The sequence below is a fragment of the Epargyreus clarus genome, unplaced genomic scaffold (assembly GCF_041222505.1).
Source record: "Epargyreus clarus isolate Ecla_fem2 unplaced genomic scaffold, WU_Ecla_fem_2.2 ptg000005l, whole genome shotgun sequence".
Taxonomy (NCBI): domain Eukaryota; kingdom Metazoa; phylum Arthropoda; class Insecta; order Lepidoptera; family Hesperiidae; genus Epargyreus; species Epargyreus clarus.
This window is the reverse complement of record NW_027332213.1, coordinates 14,009,163-14,032,690: the sequence shown is the minus strand read 5'-3', so window position 1 is coordinate 14,032,690 and position 23,528 is coordinate 14,009,163. Positions and strand designations below refer to the sequence as shown.

Sequence of the window (23,528 nt, the reverse complement as noted above, 5' to 3'; positions counted from 1 at the left end):
CTTAACACATTAAATACAGTACAAGCGTAACAATTATAGTTAAAACCCGTCTATTTTCATCTAAATACTATTTGTGTTTCAGTAAATCGTTAGAAATAGTTTCAGGAAATACAATACTAGTCAAAACTGACCATTCGACGAATATGAATACTATTTTTAGTTCATTTGGACACATATTAGCGTAACAGAACCGTGGAAATAGCCGGATTCCGTATTTGGCCTTTGTTTTAGTAATGGCGATCGTATCAAAGTGTCACCGCGTTGATCAGTGAATTATATATCAACCTCGATTATTGTCGATGTTTGTTTGATTCCAAATTAGAATAGGTTTATTATTAGAATTAACTAGTACACTACAATTCTATAAAAGAATCTTTGTAATTATTTTATGCTTCTATTATGACTTTTTAAGAAGTATTCAAACTTGATTAACATACTATCTTGTGCCATGAGGATGCGTATTAATTATTTACTTGCCACAACTACAATAAGTCCACCAACATACTTGGCCAGCACGGTTGATTATGACCTAAACCACTTTTTACCTAAGAGGAGACCCGTGTCCAACAGTTATAAATAATGTGTTGATGATGACGATATATGCGTATGGAATATATAAAAAATGTAACACATATTTTCGTGTTATAACGATAATTGTTATAACACGACAATGATAATTGTTATAACACGAAAGTATGTAGCTATTACCTACATTTTTGACAATTGTTAGTAAAATTCAAATGGATGAAAGTTAGACCTTACACTAAATGAAGTACCATCGTTATTATGCTCCGTTGAATATGTTAACACATATGGATGAACATTTAACGAAATTTTATATATTACAATTTTAATTTGGGCGACAATGCAGAAATAGAACTAATCAAGACTGAAATAATTAAAATAGTGGGCAATTTAAATTAAATAAAATGTAATATGTAAGATCAACACAGTTGTTAAAGGGAACAAAGTTTTGTGCCGTACCAAATGAATTAATTACAAATTTTGGACAAGCATCTTCGAAGCATTTGCAGTGCCTTGAATATTTCTTCACACTGTCCAAATAGTTCTTCAAGAAAGGCATATCATTGCTATAGTATACATACCAAATATGCAATACTTGTAGTATATCAGTAATAAAAAAAATAATTGATATAGATAAAGGATTAACTATTTTAAGGTACTTTGATGGACATATCCTTAAAACAATAATTAGAACATACAAATTTATTTAAAGACATTACCAAAATATGTTCTTACACTTCCTTGGGTATTTGGTCCGTCAGTCAATCATTAATCTAGAATGTGCGTTTTTCTGGTCGCAATCATAAAGACTAGATATCCCATTAACACAAAATACGAAAACTACCTTTCGAATTTCGATAAATTCTTATAGGATCACATCTTTCAAAAATGAAAAACAGCAAAGAGACAAAAATCAATTCGCGGACGCTATAAACAGAATCCTTTAAGCACCTATTCTATATATAGAATGGCTTGGTCTTGCATAAAACTTGTTTCGTATTCGGGCATCCGGGATCCGCCCGGTGTATGTAGGCCATGCCTGACGTCACGATGGTGACCCAGATCCGGTGCCATTGAGAGGCGCGCGTCAATGGTGCCCCCCCTGTTGCAACACCCCACCAGTACATGCGGCAGGGGCGTGTCGGTACTTATGGGATTGTTTGTTTAATTGGTGCTGAGGAGAAAATTGGAAATTTTTGATTCAGTTAGTTAGTTTGTAAATGACCGTAGATCAGTAGTAGAGACGATGAGACAGATCAAAATATTGTGTAGCATAGGTTTTAAGGATGAAATTCTGGGTTGCTGTGGATAAGTGTGTATCTAGGTAACTGTGTAGATCTGAGTTAAAAAATGCAATATCTCCTGTTTATCAATTCTCTGTACTCTATGATTGTGACTAATGCAAAATCCATAGACTTTGTTTTAGAAATACCTTAGAACAAACAAAAATAATTTATCAGTCAGTGGTTCCGAAATAACTGTCATTCTTTTTTATTGAAGTGACTGAATGTGTTTTGTTGGTTATTAATTCAAAGATAGAGGATTTTACACGATAGTATAGGCTACTTTATTCACATAGGTACTTTACCATTGTTAAAAATAACAGGATCAATTACAGTACCCTTACCAGGAGTTTTTACGTTTTGACAAATATGACTGTTTTGGTACTTTTTTACGTATTTGCCCATATAATTTCCAATCAGTGCCCCTAGCGGATTGTGTCAGAACTTGGAAATAGTATGGCCAGTATGGGCCAATACGTAAACAAATACCAAAACAGTAATATTTGTCAAAACGTAAAACCTCCTGGTAAGGGTACTGAATCGTTTTCAGTACACAAGTTCAAGACCTAAAGAGACAAATAGCGTTATATTAAAGTAATGTATTAATACACCATGTAACTGTGCACAAAAACAGAACAAGGAAGGTAAACAATAATACCTAATACCGTTTTAAGTTATCCAAAGTGAGTCATGTTAAAGTACTAATTAATAATTCCCACGTGGCACGGCCTCCCCAATGCGCGGCCAATATTTTCTTATCAGTCCACATCGTACTGTGTTGTGACGTCATAGTTTAGACATGCTAGTTTCGGCGGGAAATTTCCAGTACGCTATGTTAATTGTATTAACAGTATTAACACCCATTATTCATTTCTAACTACTAATTGTTATTTTATTAGCAAAGAAATTAATATTTTTTTTATCGCGAAATTATTACATGTCTCTGGCTGGTAACAAAATGTATGCTAAGTCTCCTATGCTAGCCAGAGGGCAGTAGTTTACAAAGTACCTATTATTATCTAACGAGAGATGTATTGTAATAATGAAACTTAGATAAATTATTGAGTAATAAGGAAAAGATCGCTACAAATGCGCATTTTTAAAGATCTTTTAATTATGTTGAATTGTAATAAAATTAGAATTTTATATACATTTTAAAAGCATTTTGAAAATATTACTTATCAGATACTAACTTAGATATAGGGACATTATGGTCCATAGCAGCGTCTTTGAACTAACTATAGAGTGTGTTGCGTTTCGTTAAAGAATATTAGTAGAACCCTTTGTGGTTTAAAGTGGTAGAACCCTTTGTGGTTCTACTCCGGCGGCACCACCACGCCTATTTTTTATTAACAATAGTGTTAAGCGCTGCTGTGTTCTGGTTTGAAGGATGTGGTAAGGGAGACATACTTTTCTGAGGCATTCCAGCTTAGTCCTTAGTGTAACAGCGCATCTGTGAACAACCACAGGTACGAATATCTAATTCTATTTGTGGTGGATTACAGATGTCCATGGGCGGCCGTAGCCACTTACCATCAGGTGGATTGCACGCTCATCCTCTACTCCTATATTATAAAAAAATTAAATCATACAGTATAAGTATTTATACCAAACTTTACTGTATAAGGAATAGTTACGTTGAACAATGAGACATTTTCATTGAAGAGACAGACTTGGAGGAAACCCAATAGGTACAGTTTCAACGATAATTTCAAATTCGATTTACCGTGTGCTTCCGAAGACAATCGAGTCAATTACAGAACGTTTGTACGAGAAAACGTCACACTAGTTGCATTTCTGTGTGCGGAAATAACAGAAATAGATTTGTTATTCTATAAATGAGTTCGAAAACTATACCAATAACGTTATAATTACAACAAAATTACGGATGATGACGATAACATACAATTTATTAGTAGAGTTTCGAAAGAAGCAATGAATCCACCTGATGGTAAGTTGTCACTACTGCTTCTACTACTGTCAAGTAGAATTTAAGTGGACCACTGTTTTTTTATGCCTCTGGAAACTAAATACTTATCATTCGCCACATTTTTAAACTAAAAGACAGCAGGGTTTACAACTGCTGTTATAAAGCAAAAATAGATAAGAGCTGTTCAGCATAAAACTCAAAGCATTGTACCCTTAAAGTTTAGGATCCTGCCCGCAAAATGCATTGCGTGTATTGCTGCTAAACTGCGTGCGTTGCCAAATGACTTGTCAATATCTAAAGTTTATTATTATTTCTATGTGGTATTTCTATAAAATTAACTTTATGTAAAAAAAGGTAATTATAATGTAAATCAGTATTTAAATGATAAATCCCCATGGTATGACAACTCCAACATCAATAATTAATTATATGTACCACTATGTAAAATTGTATCTATAATTTACACTTCAAAAGATGCAAACATGCACACGTATGGAGTTTCTTACGCCGCTTCTTCTCCATAGCGAAACACCTTCTGAAGCGGTGGTAGTTTGTTGACTTGCAAAAAGTATTCTATATGAATCAATTTTGAATAAATAAGATTTGAATGAATTAAATATGTATATCGGAAATGCTTCCTCACTTCCTCACACATTTAATTTAACCGAAAGTGTGAAAAGTAATACTTTAGTGAGGAGGAAAATATTTCATTAAATGCATTTATGTTGTTGTAAAACCCATGTAGAATTAAAATTGCACTATAACAAAATATCACACAAGAACATAATTATTGTAGAATGAGTTCAAAATGCTTGGTAAAGCATAGAATAATAGAATAGTACGGTAGGGTAGGTCTATGTTGCGTGCAAACAGTGCTACAAGGGGATGCAAAGCGTCATTTATAATTCAGCGAGGCGGCACACAAAGCGTCACGCTCGCTGTAAATAGTTGATAGAGCTTCATTGTTGACGCTCGGAGGGCTACTTCAATGACGTTGGAGCTTAAGACAATGCCCTTCTTAGCTTTGGCTTATTATTTTTAAGCTTCAAAAAGTGTAATTTTGACACGTTTGTCGTTTGTAAGGGTTTTCTTCATGTTTTCTTTTTTTTTCTAAAATGTATAAAAGTAAGTAATCGCCTGTAGTCAAGTTGCGTGAAGTCTACCAATTCACATTTGGCCAGCGTGGTGGAGTATAGCCTAAACCCATCACTAGTGGGACAATAATGGTTGATGACGTTCATAATATTGGGTCATCGATACCTAATTAAATTACTACTAGTAATATGGTGCTCATTGCCATGATTTAATAGGAAAACCAACGACCTCAATTTTAATTTGATTTCACTTTCATATTTCATAAGCGCCACGAGTTATTTACGTAAAAATCAAAACATTAAACCTATTAACAGTCGACAATAAAAGCGATATCGTTCTTCCCGAAAACGCTAAATTTTGGCACTAAATGTAGGTCAAACACGGCTCTCACAATGCCTCTATTTATACCAACTAAACTAAAATAACAGCTAGTATTCCTGTACGTACGGAAATAAACGCACTATTATATGCGTATTGGAGTCGCTCAGTGAAATATTGCAATTGCCCTGCTTCGTTTATTGTCGAGGTGGACGTCTGATGGTTTATGGCCCGAGATGTTGATGCATTGACTTGCAATACTATCATAATATTGTAATTATTGCTTGTTAGCATACTCGTTAATGGTTTGTTAATATCATTTTATAAATACGCTTACACAAAACAGTCGAAAACATTTTTCTGTTTTGCATGTCAACCGATTTTATTGTTTTTATTTGGGAGATACTGACGAGACATATAAAACATTATATAAACATTCTCAAATTTTCTTTAACAATTATGGTCAAGTTACTATTGCTACACGATAAGTAGTTTTAGTAAATAGTTCATATTTCCTCTTTTCTTTTCAACAAAAAATTGACACAAAAATATATATAACGGTTTTGAAGGTGGTAGAACCCTTTGTGGTTCGACTCCGGCGGCAACACCGCCACACCTATAACAGCAGTGTTAGACGCTGATGTGTTCCGGTTTGAAGGGTGTGGTAAGGGAGACAAACTTTTCTGAGGCTTTCCAGCTTAGTCCTCAGGGGTAGCGGCGCATCTGTGGCTGACCTCGGGTAGAAATATCTAATCCTATCTGAGGTTGATTACAGATGTCCATGGGCGGCAGTAGCCACTTCCCATCAGGTGGACTGCATGCTCGTCTGCTACTCCTATACTATAAAAAAAAAATAACGGAGAGTGTAAATAATACTGCAAAAAATGTAAAATACTCAAACCTAATAGATTCATAAAAACTCATCTTAGAAATTTAAATTACCCTTGAAAATTACCAAATGATTAAGCCTTAATTTATCTAAAACATTTTTATCATATTCCATAAAGTTAGCTGCATAAAATCAATTTAATGAAATAACCACACCCATTCATGCCGTAGGTACGTGCTACGGAAGCCGTAGCAAGGTCCGCGTAGCATTCGCAGAGGTCATTACGATATCAAGTGTCAACCAACTCTTACGAACATAGAGTATGAGACATATATTCTATACTTTCAATAAAATATTTAGTGGTATTAGTAAAATTTTATTTCGTTATATGTAAAATAGGGCGAAACTTAATGTCCGGTGAAAAAGTAATTAAATCAATTCCACGTAACATAATTGTAAAATTGTTATTCTCCAATTAGCCAAACGATATATTTATTTATTTTATGCAGGTTTTAAAAACTTGTTAACATTTTGCACCTGTGTTTTGCACAATTTGCAAAAAGTCAGAAATATTTAACATTGGCGGTCAGAACTCTGACCTAGCTCGAAGAATCAGGCCTCCAAGAGGCATCGTTCTGGCCACGTCTTCGTAAGGATTTATTTAGTTCTTAAACGAGGGGATGAAAAAAATCTTTGGCGGTTTATAAAAAATAAACAAAAGGTTGCTAGTTTGAGATCACGTTGACCGATAACTAAAAGAAAAGCGAAGAACCGTTGAACTAGTCAGCTAATAAATAGATGAATATAGATACTTTAATACATTCTTGGAATCTTTACAAATCACTTACTACACTAGCGCCACAAAGCTTTAATCAATTATTTACTAACTATAATACAGTTTATAAATACTTTATTGCCTACATAGTACAGTGACTTGTGTAACACATAATGATTGATCTACGAGCGACGGGCTATGAGTAAGTGGTGTAACAGTTGCATAACGCCGGGACGCTTCACCAAGTGTGTCAGTTGACTCAGTTGTGACGTCAACTGGACGCGCTTCCAGCTATTAAAACATTTGTGATGAAGGTTTAAAGGTGTTTGCGATTATTGGGCAAATAGAAAATCTAACTACATTTTAAACCATGAAAACAAAAGACAAAGTTTAAAAGTATTAGCACCGCGATCAATATTGAAGTAAATCAAATTGTACCGATGTGCATTGTCTACCGAAACGAAATACGCTCACGTGATTGTTTTGTAACAAATAATATTAACTGCATTTTCAAAAAAGAATTAAAGGAAGTTCTTTCTTGATGTGTAATATTAAACGCTCGGAAAAAATGTAATCGAGATTCCTGATATGGGAAAATAAAATTCAACATACCATAAAAAGCAACAACAATTACAAGCTATCCCCCATGGCTTACGTATTCTATTACCATAACCTATATTTAAAAAAAAACATTGATTACTACTCAAATACTTCCCAAAAATTACAAAACAAAAAAATTGACAACCAAAGAGAAAAATGTGTTTTGTCTTAGCGATCTTAGCCTATTTATATAATGATTTGATAGTGAAGATATACTCCATAAAAGTAATTGATCGGGTGTCGAGCGAGCGAGCGTACCGTCAAACTGGGTCGCTCCAGCGCAAGATCTGTGTTACTTGTGACGTCAGGCGAGGACTGCGCGCGCAGTCAACAGCTTTATTCCGCTAATTTCGTCTATTGTTTGGGAAATACAACATGTTTGCGCTGAGATGAGTTAGATATTATATTAGCTGAAAGTACAATCTATTTACGTTAATTGTTATAGCGTGTATCGTTATAATTGGTGTATTGTAGAGCGGTTATATTTAGGATATTGAAGGGATCGAGTTATCGTTTTTACTTTAATATTATTATTTAAAAAATATTTCATTGCGAAGAAAGGAAATGAATACACTAATACCGTGTAATATGTGTGAATATAGAATTCTGCACATAAATAGTTAGGTCCAAACTCCTTCGTAATTTCAAAATAACAAAATGACCCTACATCATCATAAACCCATTATTGTCCAACTGTTAGGCAACGGTCTTCTCACACAATGAGAGGAGTATGAGTAAGCAATAATCCACCGCGTTGACCATGTTGTAATTGGTAGACTTTATTCACCTTTCACAACTTCCTTTTAAAGAACTTTAAAACGTGTAGGTTCGCTCACGATTATTTTCTTTAAAGTTCTAGCAAGTGATAATAAAAATGCTCCACATTTTTTAATCAATAATTTGACCAAATCTACAGTAAGTAAAACAACTTTAATGAAATCTAGTATTACATTTTTTATATGTTTTATCTATACAGGCACGCTAAATTTAGTCTTTTTATAAAGATCTAAGTATAGTTTGTTTATTTCCTAGATCCTAAAGTTGTATGAAGCAGGTTGTCGATCCCGTTGTTATGGCTATTGGCCAGATGGAGCTAGTTCCGGTTCGATACACGTTTGATGTCATCTCATAAACAAAATGTTCCGTAAGTAGGCTGGAATATAAACGGCCGCCCATGGACATAGGATTAGATATTCCCACCTGAGGTCGGCTACAGATGCGCCGCTACCCCAGAGGACTAAACTGGACCGCCTCGGAAAAGTCTGTCTCCCTTACCACACCCTTCAAACCGGAACACAGCAGCGCCTAACACTGCTGTTATTAGGTAGAAATAAAGTATTTTGTATGAATAGCGTAATGCTTATGTTCTTTTTGGAAGTAAGGCCTAAATGCTACGTTCCAAATCAATCTTAAATTTAATTCCAAGTCACAATCAAGCTTCAGACAGGACTTTTACTTTTACGATCAGTTAGCTCTGTACAAGAGCTGTAATAGCCGCTTCCCTTGCAGACATACTAAGTACGTTTAGTAAAAGCAGTTTACCTAAATATCATCACTTAAATACTTAAAATCATAGATTAGTAAAGATACTTCACCGCCTTGAAATTGAATAAAGCTACAAACGGCTTATTAGTAAGTTCTTTTTTGAATTTTTGACAAATAATAACATTTTAGACAAAATTTACGAATAAATAACGAATACTGCGTAATTTACATAATAAATAAATAATTATTTCAAATGTTTTAGGGACATTTTAGCACGGAGACGTGGCAAAACTTTTTTACGCAACTATTTCAATTCTCAAAACTGGGTACATTTTCTTGTTAGGAGTGAGTAATCTTTACTAATCTATGCTTAAAATATGAATTTTATATAAATAGTAACTTAATGAGCGTACTAAAATTGATGACATAAAGATTTTATTTCAGTCGTATTATGCGATTGACATTTAGCTTCAAAATAACCTTTATCACGTACATTTTATGTTTTCCAATATTAACTGTGATAACATGTTGTTAACATTAGCATTAGTTAACAATGTTGGAGAATAATAATAACGTAAAAGTTAGTTAAAACCTTTGTTGGATTTTACTATGAAGTACGTGTATTTTCTACCGAGAATCTACTGTTATGTTCCGGTGTGACCTTTAGGTTGAACTCTAATCCTTTTTTAGATTGATAATAGATTTATGTAGATGGAAGGTTTCACGAGGTCTTGTCGCTTATAGTAGCCTACTCGGTAGAAAGTTTCGTATATAAAATATGGCGCGTTTCTGACTATTTGACACTAATCGATTTTTAGTCAAGATTCATGGTTGCTTTCATGTTTCAATAGTTAATTTTACACAAAGACGTGCTTGACTTTTCAATTTATGTAAAAGTAATGTAACGTACTTTCTTGTACTAAAGTACAAATTCAAGATCAGCAATTATTAGTCAAATTGCCACTGATTTTTTCTAATTTGCAATTGAGTATGGACCCTTTACCCAGGGTTGGCTTGCTACCTAGGGGGTAGCAACGTAAACCTCAGTCCTTAGATCCCTAAGAACTTATTTTATTATGTACTTTTTTGTATATGTTGTTATATTAGCTATAGTTTACACACTTTAAAAAAATCAAGTGTCAATTTACTACGATTTAAAAGATAGAGCCCCCTGATGGACGGACAGCAGTGGCGGATTTAAACATTTTTAAGGTCTAGGCTGTATAGTTTTTGCCGCCCCTGCTTCTACAATTGTCATGTCTTACATTTTTTTATATCCAAAAATTTCGTTGAAATTCCACATAAAATAACAAAATATGCTACTCTCGGAATATGCAATGACAAGTGAGAAAACAAAGTCATCGGCAATATTTGTCTGGCAGACTTCTATTTGTAAGGCATCAGAAGACCAGAAAACCGTCATGCAAAAATCTTTTTGATTTCTATGGGGTAGCAAAAAAAAATCGGTCCCCAAATTTGCCGCCCCAAAAATCTGCCACCCTAGGCTGAAGCCTACTCAGCCTGCTGGTAAACCAGCCACTGACGGACAGACAGCAGATGCTTAATAATAGGGTCCAGTTTTACTCTTCAGTTACAGAACCCTAAAAAGAGGTAACTGGCTGTAGCGTGCAACTTGAAAAATATCACTAATTGCTCTCGCAGTCGCCTGTTGCTCGCTGATTGCTTTCGAGTGGCGTTTAAGACGTTGAGGTCAATGTTTTCACTAGCCAGTTTAATTAAATACTTTTACTATAACAAAACGTTTAAAATACGATTGTGTGTGAAGTCTGTGAGTTTTTTATCTAAGATTGAAGTAGTGAATAAACAGTACGCCTAATAGTAAGGTGTCAAAGCCGCCCATGGACATTTGCAAGCAACTTCATACAGGCGAGGCGTTCTATCCTAAGCCGTTCACAGATGCCTTGCAACTCTTGAGGATTTAGATGATCGCGAATTATAAGTCACCCGGTTCCCACGCCCTTTTACTAAGACGCAAGAACTGCTTCACTGTAGAAAAAGTGTGGTGGTTGTATGTTTCGATTGAGCTACATTGACTCTACCAAGTACCATCATTTAAACAACTTTTAGACAACTTTGAAAGAAATTTTACCAATTCGACGCATTCGTGACAAACATCAGCGATAGCCAATTATTATGAAATATACTCTTGCATTTTATTTACATTTTGTTCCTATCAAATACCAAATATTTGACCAAATAAAAGTCCCATTACTTGTAACAGGTATTTTTCGGCGATTTTCGGTTTATCCATTGATCCCTGTCTTTTGAACAGTAATTCAGATCATGTGTAACTATGACTGCTATATCAACAAATAATACTAAATATAAGAAAGTTTAAATTAATGGGATTACGGATGGGATACAAGAAACCGGCATTTTTCTTTGTTTTGTGCGAGTTCGACTGGTTGTTGGTGATTTTGATTTCTTTAAGCAATTACCAACAACTTTTTAAGAAAATCATTCGGTATTTACATGCGAGTATTTTATATTTTGCATTGGGCTTAAATTGACAACGATACGCTTTGAATAGACAACGATCACTCGATGATTGTCAGAAATCGAATATCGGTTTATTAATTAAACAGAACAGCAAAAACATATCATACAAGCAATACTAGCATACAGCCAAGCGGCCGAAAGCCCCAAACGGGGATAGTAGCAAAGCTACTCGCAGTTAAGTCAAATTCAAACGTGGAAGGCGGCGTGCGATTGGCCCGCGCGCGTGACGTCAATGCCGACCTCCCGCCGCGCCGCCCGCGCCCTCCCTTCCCGCCGAAGGCCGATCCGCTCGCTTCTGAAAAATAATCACGATTTTCGGACGAAACGATTTTTTATTTTTTTCCTTCGCATGCAACGAGGCTGTGAAACGGTTTCATTGTTCCAGATGTTAAATGTAGGTGATCGTGTCACGATTGCGTTAATCGGTAGCACGCTAAAAGGTCTACTGTGATCTACGCTGAATCGTAATAGTTAGTCATCTTTGCGTTTTAAAAATTACCTACGCACTGTTTTGAGTACGCCTATAACATAACTACTTATCTTAAATGAATTCCAAGCCAAAATAATTAATTACTTACAAATTTTAAAGTAAATAACTTAATACTAACGATGTAATGAAAAATACAGATTATAAATGGCTGAATATTTTTATTTTAACTTGTATACTCTGTAACTGTTCCATTTACAGTTTATAAACATTTTTGTTCTAGAAATAGCTGCTAGGATTCTATGTTATTTTTTAACCTACGCTTAGTAGTACAATTCTAGATTCAAACTTAAACTTGACCTGTTTGAACATCTGGCTGTGTCATTAGGGCAATTGTTTATTGTCGAATTCGTTTAAAAATAGTATTTATATTTAACGCAAAGTTTATTAATACGCGAGGAATGTTGGAACATTTACATATATGTATTTAGAAGCAGTGATCACAGACCCTTGGCTACAAAACAAATACAGGTCTGTGGTAGTAATCATAGAGCCCTTCTAAGCTGTCCAGTCTATATGTAGATATCTGTAACGATCTGTTGCGATGCAATGGGCGTGTCCCATCGTACAACCATACGTGTTGACCAATAGTACTTACAAGATTAATCTAAAATCAAATGAGAATTACAATTTCTTAGTACTTCGTACTCGAAGGTGGTAGACCCCTTGTGGTTCGACTCCGGCGGCACCACCGCCACACCTATTTCTACCTAATAACAGCAGTGTTAGGCGCTGCTGTGTTCCGGTTTGAAGGGTGTGGTAAGGGAGACAGACTTTTCCGAGGCGTCCCAGCTTCGTCCTCAGGGGTAGCGGCGCAACTGTGGCCGACCTCAGTTAGGAATATTTAATCCTATCTGGGGTTGATTACAGATGTCCATGAGCGGCAGTAGCCACTTATGACGGGCATTCCTCTTAGAGTGAGTGGACCTTAGACCACTGGCCAAGTGCAAATTGGTAGATCTCACGTACCATTTGAAAATATTCATTTATTTTAATGAACTGTTAGACATGTGTGTGAAACCCTCAAAATGTTTACCTACACTGTTATGGCCTTTGATTAATTTCTAAAACACGCATAAGTTTTGACGAGAATAAGCGATATCTGAAAACAGTGTCAAACTTTGTCGTATTCTGCTTTGAAAGGTTGCATTGGTTGTACGGGTAATGGAGAACTAAACGAATGCTTTCAAAGTAATCCTCAGCCTCCAGTCTGCAGAGAAGTCATGTCACAACTTCAATTCTATTTGGGCTACTTCAATTTAATAAAAAATATTTAATTAAGATTAAAATCTTGGTTACTTCAAATTTGTGTAGTGACATTGAGTGAATTGCAGTTATTTATTTATTTCTATTTTGGTGTAACATTACGGTTTAAGCAGATTTTTATTAAAACACGTGTGGCACTCGTCCAGATGAGACATTTCGAAATCACCTAATTCCGTTGTCTCTACGTAGAGTTAGTGTTGCGTTTGCCGGTGTATCGAAAACAGTTAAGATGCGTCCGAGTTACGATAAACCGGACGTCAGCTAGTTCCGGTTCCGATTGAATAGGTGTAAAAAATAAATACATGTGACCGAGGTGACTAAGACAGACGCCGCGCGCGGGGCACAGCGGCGCGTGCGCAGCGCTGCAGTCGAGTGCTCCGTTGTGTTCCAAGTGCACGTGCCAGTGATTAGACAACCAAACAAACAACATCTATTTTTGAAAACGTACGGCCGCACGTATCGTAAACTCCGGTCTCCTCACGTTCGATAACGATCGAGGAAGTCCTTAAATTTATGCAGTAATCTCTCATCTGTCCAAACATTGAACTTCGCGATGATCATAGACGATCTTTAGGCTATTGCCCTCGAATGTTCTAAATTATGTTTGCTTTGGCGTCCACGGGTTCCGGCTTTGAACTGAACCTTTGGTGGACCTCCTTAATTTTTCTGTCAGTTTTGACAGTTCCGTGTCGGAAGTTCGCAGTACGTTTTATTATTTTTAAAATGGCAACATTGGACGCGGGAGGTGGTGCCGCGCGGGCTGCGATCGCGTCTATTCCCGCTCGGCCCCGCCCCGAGGTTATTTAAATATACCGTGACGTATTAACGTCAGCGCTACACTACTAATACGTTTCCTTGATCCGTCCGTCGCCGGTGCCCTTCCGCGATAAAGAACCTCGTCTTTATTGACAAGAGCGCGCCGAAAATAACCTTTCAAGTGTTGTTACGGCCAAAAAGAGCGCTAAATATGGAAACGCGGATTCCTGTTGAGTTCGTGATGACAGATTACTTGTGGTTTATATAAAAGTGTTGATAGTGTAGAAAACAAATATGTCCTGTGAAAGTGCTATGTCGCAACTGGCTGCGGTGTTCACTACGGCGATTCGCAAGGGATGTACTATATTGAGATGTCAACAGAATAGTAAGTAGATAGTTGTATTTCACGTATAGGGCAACACTTTGTTTTTTCATTTCCGTAGATAATTGAAATGGAAGGTTCTGATATTACAATATCGTATCGTATCGTATTGTTTACGTATTTTAATTATTGTTCGGCTGCCGAACTTCGGCATCGAATGTATTTGAAATGTACAGATCGCATCTATGGTGTCTAATTTTCAACGTCAATGTATATTTCAACTACATTATGTGTGTTTTATGAAATATATTGAGGAGATAGCTTGTTTCTGAATTTTCCGTACGTTAACATAGTTTTTAGAAAATTTTGGTCAGCTTAACTAGTAGTCAACAATAATAGGCTAATTATTATGAAGTTCTTTGTAAAGGAGATGTTTCAAAATGTATGGGCTCCCGGCCACCTTTAGTACACTATACTAAAAACTAAGAAAACATACAAAGAACAATTCGTAGGCGTTCATTTTCTTCAAATCATGTCCGTTTTATTGTTTAAAAACAATAATTTACATTTAAACTTGCAACACAACAGTGGAAAATCATCATGGCGGTAGTGATTACCGTAATAATGTCATCTGTCATTCTATTTTAACTTACTATATAGGTACATTATATACTTTTAAATATATTTTTACGCAAATGGGCGTAGGTCTATAAATATTGTATTGTATGTATTGAGAAACAATACCTATATTTGATAAACATTAATTATATTTACTTTCATAACTCTTGAATTAAAACAAACATACCAAAATATGTACTTCAATAACAATTTATTTTAGTTAAAACATTTAAGTGTGTAAATAAAACAACTTTCAGTACACATCTAGATAATATTTTATTTATTCTTCACTTAGATACGTTATTTATTCATTTTCAATATCTTCTCTTATAAATATTTTTATCCGATCATGTAGCAGGTTCTGTAATATCCTATGACGAGCTCAGCCCAAACATCAAACAATGGTCATCATGTGAGCGCAGCTACCTACTAGTACGGTTTGTTGCCCCAGCGATGCAGTTGCAATAATAACTGATTATTTTGTCATCCCAAGAATGTCCTTGTCTTGCTATTGTAATTATCTAAAAAAAAGAGAAATGTAAAAAGATTTAAAGATTTCTCTAGTTTAAAATTATTAACGATTATTTAACGATTAATACAACTAACTGATGTATATTTTACCTGATGATATTGAATCATTGTCAACACAATCCACAGCGATCGCACGAAACTCACAAGAGTCCATAAAACATAAGCTGGGTAAACAAGTAAGTTAGAATCAATCCAAAATCGTAAGCAGCACAGAGCAGAAACATATTCAGGATTGAAATGGAATCTTCTCATCAGCATATATTTATTCAACGTTTACATTGGATTCCACTATTATATAATATGTATATATCCACTTTTACACATATCAAATTGACAACTTCTTCTTTTTTAATTTGACATGTCACTTACATCTATAAAACCTGATACTATTTAAAAGGAGGTTTTGTTATAATTATTATAAATAATTAATTAAATTCAGAAACAATGACGGGATAACCAAAATAAAAGCCAGGTTGTAAAGTACTAAGGTAACAATAACTTTACGACAAAAACAGCTAAATACAGAATTACCGACACCCAAAGAGTATAGTAACCTATGTGTGGGGTACACATAGGTTCCCTGACCGACATCGACAGTTTTGAAAACTTGACATTGACAGTATTCCGCCATATTTAATATTTCAATGAGGAATGCTTATTTTAAATATTTTTTAACAGGAATACTTTACGTTATCAAAATATATGTGTATTTTTGTTCAATTATACAAATTATTCGTGTTTTTTAAATATAGTGTACATGAGATGGCCGAAAATGAAACATCTCCTTTACTTTCAACTATTTCTTATACTTTTATACACTAAAATTCCACGAAAGAAAGACCATCTTACTCTTCAGGAATAGCAATGAATTGTATGTTCTGATACAGTTAGAACGGGTCTATGTAGAGCCAATGATAAGTATCCATGAAAAACTGAACTGCAAACTTGTTGGGTACTACAATCTTTAAAATAAATAATAAACATTTCCCAAGAAGGAATAAATGTCGCTGACGAAACATCATTAAAATATTTAACAACTAAAATTGGAACAAACGCTAGTTCGAGCGACTTCAAAAGAAGACAATATACTCGTACATTACCCTCCTTTTAGGGCAGTCGGTTAAAAATAGTTAATCTATTGTATGGTAATCGTAGAGAAGTCATTAATGTATTTATGGTTCGAATATGTCTCTACTGTCTTCGTAACACCGTGTTGTACAAAGAATTTAAATCCCATTCATTATCCTATCCATGTTTGTTAAAAACGCATTACTACAGAGATATATGGAAGAGATATGTACTTCCCTTCTACGTACTATATCCCTACTGTACTTGTACAATAAAAACACGCTTTTATGATAAAAATTAAAATGTAGAAAATAATTTTCAATCTAAGAATCAATTAAGGAATAGTAAATAGTATAATTGTGGAAAAAGCGTGGGGTGGTCCATTTATCAGCTTCGAAAAGCGCCCCACACTTTTTCCACAATTATACTATTTATTGTTCCTTAATTGATTACATGGACAATGGTACAAAATTATTAAAATCGTGTATTGTCGTCGGTTTTTGATAATTCTTCAAAATTTTGAATTAAACTGAACGTTCAAAGTGGATAGAAATCGGGTTCAAAGATTCCGTTACTGTTACGTACATACATACATACAACCCAAGCTAATAAAAGCGTGTTAAAAATTATCAATTTGTATCAGTTTCATTGTTATTCTTATAAGTATGCAATTTCACATACGATCGTGTCTGTCACGGGACATACAAGAATAAAGGCAAAATTCTGATAATCCACTTGCGATCAATGAAGAACAAAATCCCGTATTTTAAAATACAGGATTAGCAGACGAGCATGCAGTACATCTGATGGTTAGTGGCTACTGCCCATTCACATCTATAATCAACCCCAGATAGGATTAGATATTCCTACCTGAGGTCGGCCACAGATGCCTCGCTACCCCTGAGAACTAAGCTGGAACGCCTCGGAAAAGTACGTCTCCCTTACCACACCCTTCAAAACGGAACACAGCAACGCCTAACACTGCTGTAAGTAGGCAGAAATAGGTGAGGTAGTGCCGCCGGAGTAGAACGACAAAGTGTTCTGCCACCTAAAAATACCGTTAGTAAACTACACCGTTATACTTCACAGGGATCGTTAGGACTAAGTTAGAACGCCTCTGAAGACTATGTCTTACCTACCACACCCTTAAAACCAGCACACAGCAGCTAAACACTGCTGTTTAGTCACAAATAGGTTTCACGACGAAATAGATTTAAAAAGGCCCCATGCTACCCCTGCGTGGCTCAATTTTTACAGGTCATTGCACTAACGGCGGGCTATTTTCGTTGACGGTGGCCCTTGTCACGTTTGCAATTGGCTGGAGCACCCGCCGACCCACGACAGCCCTTACTGCTCCTTTGGGAGCTTAGTCGCTCGAAAACAAATATGTTTTACTAATAATAAAAATATAATACGCTAAATGGTTTAAGGCTTACACCTTTGTCGCATGTTATCAAAAGACAACTCGTACATCTATAATGTTCTTAAAGAAATAAACTTTATGGAAATGGAAAATGGGTAAAGGTTTTTAAAAAAGATTTTTATTTAAATGTATTCAGTAATATGATGTAAGTTAAATGAGCATTACCTATATAATTGTGCAAGCTCAATAACAAGTTATGTGGTTAATTATTGAAAGAATTACGGAAAATCTTAAAGCAAAATATATTTAATAGTGAAGATAATTAAGACAATTTTATAAGTCATTTTTTAATAAATTTACGGTATACTTACCCCGTATTACTTTAATTGTTTGATTGTTTGTGTTAAGTCCGACAAATTTTGCAACACCTTACAAAAAATATCTCATTCCGAAACTATAAATTAAATATATAAACGGTCGAATTGAGAAACCTCCTCCTTTTTTGAAGTCGGTTAAAAATAGCAATCGTCAACTTTACTTCAGTTTTGTAATTATAATTTATAATAACTTCAATTAACGATACATAACTATCGCTGTTACTTATAAATAAAAATACAAATATAACTCTATATTCCACAAAGGCACAGTCTGTAGAACTAATTACCTGTAGCCGCTACGAGCCACCCCGTCTCTACGGCTCTCGTAGGCCGCTTCCCGCTCGTGAGAATCAAAACGTGAAGGGTTGTGAACTGCACTACCGCCTTTTGTTGTTTTCTTTATTTGTCTCGCCTCTTATTTTGTTTTTTTCTAACATTATATCCACTTCGATTTGTAATTTGACTTATAACTGTCTTACTAAGTAGTCTCCATACTAGAAACTGACAAATATTTGGTAGGCACAATTTGCATAGATTGATTTAACGGCGTATATATATATCAATATATAAATCTATTGTATGTCTGTTTATTCGAGCATTTATTAAAAATATTGGATTGATTATGATGATATTTTTCTTAAACGAACGTAAAAAAGGACATGGTTGATGATTGATCTTATCCGCGATAATAAAAATAACGTAAACTAAAGAATAATAATATTTAAATTTTCATCATCGTCTGTTAAAAGAGTAATCGTCTGTGTAACACACTTCAGAGCAGAGTAACTGCATGCTGTTGATACTTCTGTCACAATGCAATAATACAAATCCGCTACAATGTTGAACATTGATTGCCCTATTGTCTTCTAAAGGTGTGATTAAGTAGACTTCTTGTGTTTTGGTATGTTCTTGAGGTGTTTCACTTGGTCTTCAAAGGTATCAAAGCGTCTGGGATCTACTTTAAGTGTAACTCTAAGATGGTTAGAAACGGTTATAGAGCATTGTTCAATACTAACGACCTTACTATCAGGGAAACATGAAAATTTATTAGGACTATTATACAGATAATGTGATTGAAATTAATATTTTTTTATAACATAAGATTAGCAGGTGAGCATGTAGTTCAGCTGATGGTACATGGCTACTGCCGCTCATGGACATCTGTGATCTACCCTAGATAAGCAGCGTTTAACACTAGCATTTAAAACTACTATTAAGAAGCAGAAAAAGGTAGTGGTGATGCCGGCCTCTTACGACAGGCACGGGATACCGTAGCCCTATTCTAGTTCCAGAACTACAGGGACGTAGACATTTATATCTAGGAACTTATACGTTAGCTTTCTCGTTTTCCTAAAAAAGGAATATTTGAAAGCTATTACGAGGTAGAGGCATGTTTATGCAGTGGCATCGTTAGCACGTCTCGTTCGAAAGGTTGTAGGTCGGTGGAGTAACGGTAGTTTTTACTTTTCTAAAAATAGCCGCCGGCGCCCAATTTACATCTCTTCGTTTGGTATTAATATGATATCACAAGTGTCGGTTACTATATTTTCTTGTCTTGTATAAGGTTAGGAAATGTTATAACATTTTTTAAATCCTCGTGGGAGGACGACTTATGTTGTATAAAGTGTATCATTACCTAAGGTGGGGTTAAGTAAGATTATTACTCAGTGGTATGTTGAAGCCCACGCTGTGAACCTGGTGCAAACCTGAATATTCAAGTTATGTGAATGTATAGAAGAAATTAGTTATAACGGAGAGCTATCTACAAAATGCTCAATATTTTTAGTGTGGGGCTATCTAGCTGAAAATATTTTTTTTATTATAAGCAGAGTTTACTTAAAATTCGTATCAGTTTAAATAACTTCTCATTAATTATATTTGAAAAAATATTAGAGATGTTTAACATTCGACATTCGCTCACGATGACAACAATTTTTGCAACATGTAGAGTTGCTTTATTGTGGTTTGATGTACGCGTTAAGATACATTGGCCATTTCATGGTGCATCATAGACCTTACCTGTAGCTGCGTCTCAGTTATAGTTTAGGAAAGGAGTTCTTAGGCCTTAGTAAGAATTTTAAATACGAAAAGTTTTCAAGATAAGATTTCGGAATAGCAATTTTTATTTGGACAAATACATTTTTAAAATAAACTCTTTAAAATACTTTCTAATCGAACAGTTTATGTTATTTTAAGACTTATACCTATTTTAAAGAGGTCCTTTGGAATAGTATTTTAAAATCCTTTAAGACATTATATACAGTAGGCTGGTCCAAACTCAATTATTATAGCTGATTCTTGAAAAAGAATGAATTATAAAATATTTCATTCAGAAATCGTACCTAGTTGCATAACATCTGTACCAAATGTGAAATCCACCAACTATTTTATACCTACGAGGTATTTTAGTAATGTTGCTTTAACACGCTTCTATTAATAAATATGTCAATTATTTTAAGTACATATTTTAACTCTAAAATCATAACCGTACTTATCGCGTAATACAAAACACTAAACAGCCCGTCTACCACAAAGCGGATTATAAGTATTTCTCGAACTCAAAGCATGAGCGACGAGCATAACCGAGTTAGGCTGGAGATTCAGTTATTTCGCTAAATGATTAGCATGTTTCCGTAACTGGAGTGAACCAGTTGCAGTGTAAATCTAATTCGTCCAACGGGAATAGTACGCTAGGTACAGGATGGCTGCGCGCGCTTATCGATCGCGAGATGACAGAGCTGGCTCGCCCGCAGTCCCGCACAAGTTCATATCTGTGTATGCCCAACGAATGCCGCGTGTTCATCTCCGATTTGAATGCGTTTTGAATTTAGAACTTAAGAATTTATGATTGAGGATTATTCCTTTTTTATATGTAGTATAATCGTAGTAGTCAGTACAGGCATGATATAATTTGTTATGTAGATCCCGGGTTTGATACCAGGTTTAGATGATGAACTCGTTTATAATACAGAGGTTCCGTTGTAAGCATAGGCGAAAACAACATTCTTTGGAATTTCCATATTAAAAAACATAGGTTTTGTCGAAATTTCATATAAGTAAATTTAATTTTTACTTTCTTAGACTCTACAACCTACATCCTTTTTCAGATATTTTTCGGATTATTAAAATGTTATAAATTATATGTAACTTTTATGGAAGAATATCTTTTCCATGTCATGAACTTTCTTTCGCAGCTTTTCCATGAATTAAACTCCTCTGCGAAAGAGTAGTAGCTTATAGACGTTCAAAAACAATCCATTTATTCTTTTTTTTACTCCTTTAAATATGAAGTGGCGCCTGATGTTGGTAAAATGCAGAATTTTCTATTTACTGCGGTGTCGTAAATTATTCATATGCAATTTAGTTGTTCAAATGAGCCTTTTAGAATAAATCTAACATAAATATATTGCTAACATTTTGCTTCTACTAGCAAGTTGAACCACTCAATTTTGTTACGTAAAGAAATCTTAAAGTAGAAATATTTTTTTTAGAAATAAACGCTTTCTACATTCACAGCCCCACACTAGGATTCCCTGTGCCGTGGGTGCCATGGACACACACATAGACAAATACACAAACACCCAGACCCAGAAACAGAAAGCTAAATTCATCATTTAGATATCTGTCTGGCCGGGGATCGAACCCGGGACCCTTTACGCGGCAGACCGGTATGGTGACCGTTCCGCCACGCGGTCGTCAAAGTCAAGTAACATTTCAGAATCAAAAGTTAGAATTTAGATAGTATATACATAAGATAAATTTTATGTCGTCCTCATTTTTACGTCGAGTTCATTACTTTTATTATTAAGAGGTACTCTGATTTTTAATTGTCATGTAAGTGTACTTAATTTATCTAAAAGGTCTAAACCTATTATTACTCTCATTTTTTGATTGTGGAAAATTATGATGCATTTCTGTAAGCAGCAATTAAAATAAGTAAGAATACCAGAAATTAGTAAATAATTAGCAATTTAGAAGACCGAAAAGAACTTCGTGTGATATAGAGCGTTTTTCGCCGGTTTTCATAAGAGAAAAGAAAGACATTTTTTGAGGGATAGTAGCAACTTCAACATGACTTGATAAATAATATTTTACTACTCTATATAATTGATTATTACTATCATAATATAATCATAATCAACCCATTATTGTCCCACTGTTGGGCACGGGTCTCCTCTCAGAATGAGAAGGATTAGGCCATAGTCTACCGCGCTGGCCAAGTGCGTATTGGTAGACTTCACATACCTTTAAGATTTTTATCTCTCAGGTATGCAGGTTTCCTCACGATGTTTTCCTTCACCGTTTATGCAAGTGATAATTAATTTCTAATACGCACATAAATTTGAAAATCAGAGGTGCGTGCCTGGGATTTGAACCTCGGACCCCGCGATCGAGAGGCCGCGTTTCTTAACCACTAGGCTATCACTGCTTGCACTATTGATTGTATTATTACTATTTCATTAAAAACGAAATTATCATACCGCATGAATTAATAGATCTCTTAATACAAGTAGTTCGTGTTATGACTCATTGACACGGTGAAAATTTTCCTCAATCCGTATGCTAATACCAAGAAACACTTCTTAGAAATGCGAATTAGTATAAACTTGACTTTGTAGGAGTGGTCAGGCATTTTGTCCAAAAGCGACGCCTAGTAAACATCCTCCCACTCATTTTCTTGTTTACATTTCGTTGTTTATTATGATATATTTAGTATCGCAATCAAAATTGCAGCCACTGCTCATTTAACTGGAATTTGAAGATGGTAGATCACGTCGTAGTTCGACTGCGTAAGCACCGACGCCACGCCTTTGTCTGCCTTATAACAGCAGTGTTAAGCGGTGATAATGTGTTCTGGTTGGAAGGGTAAAGGAGAGATATTTATATAAGGCGTTACAACTTAGGCTGAACAGGTCTCGTATCGGACCTTAGGCTTGCCCGGGGTTGATGCCCAGTTGTCCATAGCCCGGGTTGCGCGTACTATGAGATAGATAACACGTTTATTTGCAACTACTACACCATAAAAAGCTTTTGCTTATGATTCAACTGGAATTTCTGAATTGTCTTTCCCGTTTTCCGTCTCAGGCGAATACCAGGTAAATTGTTAAAGAAAACTGTTGCAGAAGAACATCTTGGACGCTGCTAAGAACATCATTTCCCATTTACCGCTATCCATTTTTCCATTTTCCTCATAGATTTTAACAATTCAATTTAGTTATAGAAATTTAATAATAAGTATGCTTATTTTAAGTCAGTAAGTTTATATAATAAGTATATTACATTGTATAAATGAGAGTTCTTAAAACGTTTTGTGAATGAATTTTTGTACAGAGTATGTGTAAAAAATGGGGGCACTTATACAAGTCGTTCCGATTTAAAC

The 23,528-nt window shown here is 35.1% G+C and overlaps 1 protein-coding gene across 3 annotated transcripts in view; it reads left to right on the top strand.

Annotated features, from left to right (window-relative positions):
- The window catches only part of LOC140742361 (diacylglycerol kinase theta), a 48,815-nt gene that overhangs the window by 6,906 nt on the left and 18,381 nt on the right, over positions 1-23,528 (top strand). The window contains exon 1 of one of the 3 annotated variants that reach the window (XM_073073276.1): positions 13,505-14,254. The exons of the other annotated variants lie outside the window; for them this stretch is intronic. Coding sequence (XP_072929377.1) covers positions 14,164-14,254 — 91 coding nt within the window. The 5' untranslated portion in view covers positions 13,505-14,163. Of the gene's footprint in view, positions 1-13,504; positions 14,255-23,528 lie in introns of those variants that run through there. 3 annotated transcript variants of the gene reach the window in all.